The sequence below is a fragment of the Aplidium turbinatum genome, chromosome 4 (assembly GCF_918807975.1).
Source record: "Aplidium turbinatum chromosome 4, kaAplTurb1.1, whole genome shotgun sequence".
Lineage (NCBI taxonomy): Eukaryota > Metazoa > Chordata > Ascidiacea > Aplousobranchia > Polyclinidae > Aplidium > Aplidium turbinatum.
The window spans coordinates 15678546-15686599 of NC_137475.1; the positions used below are offsets into that span (position 1 = coordinate 15678546).

The 8054-nt window shown below is 37.5% G+C and overlaps 1 protein-coding gene across 1 annotated transcript; it reads left to right on the top strand.

The window, feature by feature from the left end:
- The first annotated feature begins 583 nt into the window (after nucleotides 1-583).
- On the top strand, nucleotides 584-1682 carry LOC145768938 (myb/SANT-like DNA-binding domain-containing protein 3). Its single transcript, XM_082580540.1, has 3 exons — nucleotides 584-917; nucleotides 1006-1098; nucleotides 1378-1682. Exons 1-3 carry the CDS (start codon nucleotides 584-586, stop codon nucleotides 1680-1682), a joined length of 732 nt encoding a protein of 243 aa, XP_082436666.1.
- The last annotated feature ends 6372 nt before the right edge of the window (nucleotides 1683-8054 follow it).

Sequence of the window (8054 nt, forward strand, 5' to 3'; positions counted from 1 at the left end):
CACAACCTTCACTGTTTCCAAATCGGGTCTCGTTACCCCCCAAAAATAGGCAAATTACCCCCGGGTTGGGAACCACTGAGCTAAATGGAAAGCTTTAGCATACAATTAGAACTTATGAGCCTACTTTTGACCTTACGTATAATATCCTTAGGGTCGGATGCACCAAACGTGGTTAAATTAACCGGCGGTTAACTTTAACCGGTGGTTAGCTGACCACCGGTTAAAGTTACCACCGAATGCACCAACCGCTGGTTAGGTAACCGCGCGAACAGTCGGAATTTGCTGAGTCATCAGCAGTAGTCAACCAGAAAACAGTTTGTTATTGCGTTCTTAGAGGTATTACATGTTTTGTTAATATCATTTTAATGATTACGCAGTCACTTTTATCAAATACAAGAAAGCATGGCAGCGAGTCGTTCCGTTTGATACCGTAGGCTATGTTCTTACATTTAACATGATGTAGTAGCTTCAACAATAGGCTAATTCATTTGCAGAGCAGACCTAAGGCGTTCACTTCTCTTGTCTACAGCTTCACATTAGTCTAACTGATAATTATTTGAGCTAATTACTTAACTGCATAACTATGACTGAACAAAGCCAAAAAAAGAGATCTCCAAACTACAGCAGCTTGGAAAAACAAATATTTTTATCTGCTTTGGCAGCAGAAAAGCATGTGATTGAATGCAAGGAGACTGATTCCATGCAATCAGCAAGAAAACAAGAAGCTTGGAAAGCGGTAACTCGTGCTTTCAATGCAAGCGTGACGCAAAGCCGAACCACTTACCAACTGCAACAGCTCTGGCGAAATTTAAAAAAGAAAACCAAGCAACAATCAGGCGTGCGTCGAAGGGAGCTATACAAAACTGGTGGTGGTCCTCCCCAGAAACTTGATGACCCGATTTTGGATGAAGTTGAAGGTGAGTGGATTTATGCATACATTTTCAACACTTTATTTTCATGCAGCCTTAATGCTTAGTATAATACAGTATTGTATTTGTGGAACAGGTATGATAGCCGAACAAATAAATCCTCTACCCACTCAATATGATGACGACGCAGTGCTTGATGCTGGGAATTTTGAAGTACAGGATTATGGAGGTAAATAGCTGAATTACTTCACTGTAACCAGGGCCCGATTAACCATGAGACAGACCTCAGCCCCCTGGTTTTTGGGGCCCCCAACTTTTTTTTATACCAGGTGTAGGTAGTGAAAAGTTGCGCCATGCCAACCTTCCATCATATGCAAAAAAGTCAATGCTTTCACAGATTTCAAGGAATCATTAATAAACTCTGCTAGTTCAAATTCAAGTGACTGTAACAGTCATTTTACTTAACACCTGAAACACATTCTTTGTGATGTCAATTTTTTTATTGCAGAATGTTCACAAGAAGCAACAGACCCAGTGGAACTGGTGTTCATACATGATAGCCCTGTGGCAAACAGTACCCTCATAAACACCACAGAAATCATAGAAGCAAGTACCGGTGCAGAGATTGTGGAATCATTACACAAACGAAAGAAAATAACAATGGATGATCTGTTAAAAAGAAAAATGGAAATGGTAGAGCATGAAATTGACTGCAGGAAGAAAGAACTTGATTGGAAGAGGGAAGAACATGAAGTGAAAATGAAAATTCTGAAATTGAAATTAGAGAAAGCTGAAAAAGAAAATTTACAGTGACCATAACTGAATTATTGAAATTCATTTTTAATGTTGATGTCGCGATGTACAAACTTGTTGTTTATATAATACAAACAAGTGGTAAAATACAGCTAATGATAATTTAACTCAGCAATCAGCACCAGTAAGGTAACTGAAGCGAAAACAAAGTAGGAATTACCAGAAGGTTAAGCATAGCGTACTGACCTCATAACCACAAAATGTTACAACATGCATTACCAGTATGTACATTATACAATATACAATTATACATTACATACATAACCACAAAATATTACATTACATAAACAACTTGGAAACAGGCTCAATTACTGGATAAACCAGGAAATGATCAACTATCTTATTCATATAAAAGACATACTATGATCAGAAGCATTCGTTTATTATTTGTTGTCTGACAGCATTTCCTGCAATGCTGGACTGAATATTAGCTTCTCCTTCACTTTCACTTTGTGCTTGAGAAAAGTCATGAACAAAGTCTTGAAATTCTCCTCGGCGGACAGCATAATTGTGCAGACAAGCAGTAGCAACAATTATTATTAGTGAATTACTTAATTTTGTCCTTAGAGGAATTCTCAGACAACGAAATCTTTGTTTCCATACACCAAACATTTGTTCAACTTTTGTGCGAGTTGCTATATGAGCAGTGTTGTAATTTTTTTCTTTCTGTGTAACCGGGTTTAGTAATGGAGTCATCATGTATTTTCGGCAAGCATACCCTGAGTCAGCAAGTAGCAAACCATTAATAAGAGTGTGTTCAAATTTGTAGCATAATGCACAGTTATCAAAAATTCGAGAGTCATGTGTCGACCCAGGCCATCGACAAACAATGTCTGTAGAGCACATATCTGCATTGCATACAGCTTGTACGTTGACAGAAAAATAGCCTTTTCTGTTTCTGAATAGTTCGGCTTGCTCTCCACCAGGAGAAACAACTGGAACATGAGTTCCATCAATGCATCCGACCACATTAGGAAAGCCTGCAACTTGGAAAAAATCTTGCTTTACACCCATCAGCTGTTCACCACTCGGAAATATCATGAAGCTTGATTTACGTTTGGCAATTGCTCTAGACACTCTGTGAACAATCCGACATGCAGTTGACTGTTCAATCCCCACTAAGTCGCCATCTGTCCTTTGAAAATTACCAGTTGCGTAAAAGCGGAACGTAGTGATTAATTGTAGAATAGAAGGAACAAACTTGTTTCGTTTGGATGCAAACTTTAAATCGCATTCAATAAGGTGTAAAATACTCAGTGTACATTCCTTGCTGAATCTAAATCGTTCAAAAAACTCAGTTGCATCAAATTCTTCCATGGAATTTGACCGATCCCGTATAACACGTCGTATGATGGTTGTAACGTCATTAACTTCTGCTATGTCAGCAACATCAAGAACATGAAGAGCATTCATGATTAACTTCAGAGCGTACCGGTAGTCTTAATTTTGTATGAAGCTGTAATGCAACAACATTATAGTAGCCTACTACAGCAATGCAAAATACATGTCTTTAAACACTCACAAACAAGGAGGTAGGGCAAGCCAAGATCTTGTCCATAATATACATAACCTTCATATTAGCATTGTTTATAATTGTTTTATGGTATGTAGCATTGTTTATAAAGGGGACCAGAAAATGAATTGGCACGGCCTGGAAAATCCTGTCAATGTCCTTGCTCACAAACTCAGTACCGTAGATCCTAACTACTGTACTAAAGTTTTACCCTATTAATCTAACACACCACATCGAATAGCAAAATAACATAGGATTGCCTTATTTCTTATTATTGCGCTACGACAAAAGCTTGCAATTTCAAAGAAAGACAATCGATGGCACACCCGACTTGTTAAGTTGTTATTTCTGGTAAACTTTACTTTAACCATCAGTACTGTACAATGTACATAGGCTATTTGACAAAGTGAAAAGTGGTTAAGATAAGCTTGCCAAGTACTGCCTTCCCTATGCTATCAAAACAGCTAAGAAACAACCAGACCTACCATAGGCTTTCTGTTTCTGACTGGTAGTTAGTGTTGCCAGATGGATAAAACAAAAAAGGCCAAATGCATCCTCGAAAAAAGGCTAACTTATAGGAAATGGGCACAACGTGAGGTTCTGTTCTCTTTGTTAAATTAGTGGTGTTTTTCCAGCCAAACACTTTTTATAAAGTCCTAACTTCTGGAATTTTTTCGTAAAAAGACCAATCTGGCAATCCTGCTGGGTAGCCAGGTTTCAAGAATGCTTTCATCAAGTTAACCAATGGTTAACCCACGTCGTCTGTTGGGTTAACTTTTCGGTTAAGTCAGCTAAGTTAACCTGCGGTTAACTCATTGTCAGCGTTGGTGCATATCACATTTCGGTTAAATGAAAGTTAACCGATTGGTTAACTTAACCAGCAGTTAACCACGTTTGCCATTTAAGCAGATTAATTAGCAATTTGTGTTATGAGTATACGGTAGCCTACCTCAAATTTTGTGTGAGATTCTAAATGTCTGAATTACCGAAGTTTGTTTCCTGATTTTCATCAAAATAAAATACCAGCTCTTTAGAATCATCTAATTCTGCAAACATTCAACTCATTATAATATCTTAGCAGTTGTGTTTCATATAGGCTAATTAGCCTATCATAGTTGTTTCTTTTTACTTTAGTACAAGAGACCTCTGCAACTAATGTTGCTAAATTAAATTTTATTACATTATTATGTACAAAATATTGTGGGCGGGGATGAATATAGGAATCAATTATGGGTCTCAAAAGTTTAGTCTAGGTAGCCCAATATGCCTTTTTACCCACAATTTGCCTGAGAAATCTTCATTTTCAAGCTTACATGTTTTACGCTCGGGAACAAAATGCCCTTTTTCCCATCATTTACGCGCGAAAAGTGCCCTTTTTAACATAACTCTCGCGTTAAAAGTGCCCTTTTTTGAAAATTTGCCCACCTAGTCCCAATTTGTGAAAAGATGCTATGATAATGCACCATACATTTCATGTGTAGCCTACCATGCTTCTTCACTTTTCATCAGTTACATAGCCTACACTTTTTTTTACTTTTATGTAGCCTACTTTAGACCAATAGCCATTGCTAGTGTCATTTCTAAGTTGTTTGAACATTTCATTTTGTATCACATTGAGCATTTTCTATACACCACTGACAACCAATTTGGCTTTAAATCGAAACACAGTACCGGTACTGACATGTGTGTACACATGCTTAAGCAGGCTATTTCCCACTATGTCAGTCATGGTAGCCCTATGTTTGCGGTATTTCTTGATGCTTCCAAAGCATTCGACCGTGTAAATCATTCTGTATTGTTCTGTAAAATAATTGCTAGGAATGTGCCTTCAATATTTGTTCGTCTAATAGCGTTTTGGTATAGCCAGCAATCAATGATTGTGAGGTGGGGTTGTGCTTTTTCTGACTCGCTTACTGTATCTAACGGAGTGAGACAAGGAGGTGTACTCAGTCCATATCTCTTCACTGTGTATATGGATGAACTGAGCAGTAATCTAAACAAATTCGAAATAGGTTGCTATGTTGGCAGTTCATGTCGAAATCACTTAATGTTTGCTGATGACCTGTGCTGCTTTGCACCTGGTTTGAATGGGTTGCAAACATTGGTTAATGAGTGTTATTCATATGCAGGTTCACATGATATTTTATTTAATTCTGATAAAACTGTTGGCATGATGTTTGATACTACTTACCTAAAGCTAAACCTGCATCCCAAAGTCAAATTGGGAACATCTTACATCAAATTTGTTGACACTGTCAAGTATCTAGGCATTTTTATAGAGTAGTTTTTTTCTGATTGCGATGACATTAAGCGCCAAGTTAGAGCTTTATATTGTACAGCGAAAATGCTACGTTCACGCTTTTCTAACTGCTTTTCCGCTGTAATGAATGTAGGCTACTATTTCGCACGTATTGTTTACCTATGTACTCCAGTCAACTGTGGGCCAGATACTTATCCTTAAGTATGAATAAATTGCGTGTGGCTTACAATAATGCATTTCGAACATTGCATAAATTACCGAGGCGTGTTAGCATTAGTAGTATTCAGACGTACCATCATATTCCTACGCTTCATGCCCTATTCCGAAATCGTATATTTAAATTTGACAACCGCTGTCAGGTCTCATCTAACAAGTGGTTAGTTGCAGTTTTTACGTCAGAGTGTTCTGTGACTTGTGTTGTGTTTATGAATATGGGCCTGTCTCTTTAGTGCCTGATGCAAATATAATAATAATACCATCCATGTTTTACCGTTTCGGTTTGTGTGTAAACTGTTGTGTAGACCATTGCTATGCCACTGTGTCTTGCAGTGCATACGTTTCAAGCATTTCTGACCTTTTAATTAATATTGCTGCAACACTAAACCTAGTTCTTTTTGTTTTTGAAAATTTGATTCAATTAAAAGAAATTTAAGCATAGATTTTGGGATTTTTTCGTTTGCATTTGTGAGAGCACTGTCCCCAAGTTTCATTAGATAGTCTGTGCAAGTTTCATTAGATTGTCCGTCGACTTAAAGAAATTTCGTTAATTGTAACAGTGTAGCCTATACATTTTTCTTTTTCCTTTCTATTTCAATAAAGCAATACATGTGTGGTATATCATCCATGTCATTATATCTGCACTGTTGTCAAAGATGGTGATAGGTAAATTGTTCGTAAACAGTTGTTCGCAAAACAATTCTTCGTAAATAGTTGTTCGTAAAATTAAAGCAGTAAAGCATTTCTTCGTATACATCAATTCTCAATTGCATGCACGAAGAAATGCTTTAGGAAGAATTGTTTTACGAAGAATTAATTTTACGAACAACTGTTTACGAACAATTGTTTTACGAACAACTCTTCATCGGCAGCAGTGGCCGAGTGGTTAGTGTGTTGGGCTCGCAGCCGAGAGCCTGCATGTTCGACTCCAGCCACCCGCACTTGCTGTTATTTCTCTGGGCAAGAAACTTTACGATAATTGCCTCTACCCAGTGATCGATTTCGAGTAATGGGTAGTACCAAATTTAAGTCATAAGCAGAGTAAACAACCGGAAACAGACTGACATGTTATTGCTTTAAGTTGCATTGTAATTTACGTCGTTACTGATTGCTTTGTTGCTGATTGCTTTGTTACGTTGCCTTAAGTTCCTTTGTCGTTTTTACTGGTGTTTATTTTCAGTCTCAATTCAGTTTGCAGTTTATGTCGTCAGAACAACCTAGTTGCATTTTAGCGTAATAAACTTCTTAATAGAGGAATTGTAGATGGTTTCACTACATTTTATTACGCTAATAAAGTATGGATCTAAAAGACTTGCGCCCTAGACTCTTAGCTGCGGACCCGCAAAGTAAAGACGCTAAACGACAATGGGTGCATTGGTACAAGTCTTTTACAATTTATGTAGAAAAGCTCGGAGAAGTTTCAGCTGAAGACAAGTTGAATTTGCTTATAAATCATATAGACGCTTCAATATATGAACTGGTGTGTGAGACAACAAATTATGATGAAGCTATCGAACAACTGAAGCGCCTTTTTGAAAAAGTTTCTAACCCCATGTTTTCTCGATTTGTTTTAAAAACTAGGAAGCAGAAGCCAGATGAATCACTAGACGAGTACATGCAGACCTTAAAGCGATTGAGCCTCTCCTGTGACTTTCGGGCCGTATCGGCAGTTGCGCATAAAGACCCAGCAAACATTGATTGCTGGGCCAGCATTGGCTATATGCTGGGTATGTTGGCACAAGGTCGGCAATTTCGTCCAACATTTTGCCAACATTGCCAACAATACGCCAACAATTTCAATACTTCTTATTGAGCGTTGAAAAAGGTCTCAAAGATTTTATTTCAGCTTTATTTGTTTTAAACTTGAAAAATACTAACACAAACCTCTTTTCATGTGGTATTGCTTCAAAACACAGTTGTGTGATTGGTTAACATCGGTCAGAAGCATTGCCAACGTTGTGCCAATTCATAACAATTTCAGTGTTTTCTTTCAAATTATGCAAATGTATGCCATCATTTTGCTACAATTTTAAATTTTAATAATAGGCGATCAATGCTGTTATTATTTTCTGATACCGTACAAGTATATTATGAATATTTAAGACCAGCGTTGGTCAGAAGAGTAGCCAATGCTTTGCCAACAAAGTAGTTTCATTTCAGTTTGTTTATGCCAAACTGAGCAGAGATCTAGAAAAAGGTAGGAGCAACAAAACGCGAACGAGATAACGTGCTTGACCGAAACAGTTTAAAGTTTCCATTAGCCTACACGTTTCCACAAAATAAACAATTGCAACGTTGGCTATATGCTGGATGTGAGGGCACAAGGTCAGCAATTTTGTCCAACATTGCCAACAATATGCCAACAATTTCAATACTTCTTATT

Bases quoted from the DNA above. Each gene is read 5' to 3' on its own strand.
- LOC145768938 (XM_082580540.1), top strand. From the start codon at position 584: ATGACTGAACAAAGCCAAAAAAAGAGATCTCCAAACTACAGCAGCTTG. The intron at 918-1,005 runs GTGAGTGGATTT...TTTGTGGAACAG, and splicing joins GATTTTGGATGAAGTTGAAG to GTATGATAGCCGAACAAATA. The intron at 1,099-1,377 runs GTAAATAGCTGA...TTTTTATTGCAG, and splicing joins TGAAGTACAGGATTATGGAG to AATGTTCACAAGAAGCAACA.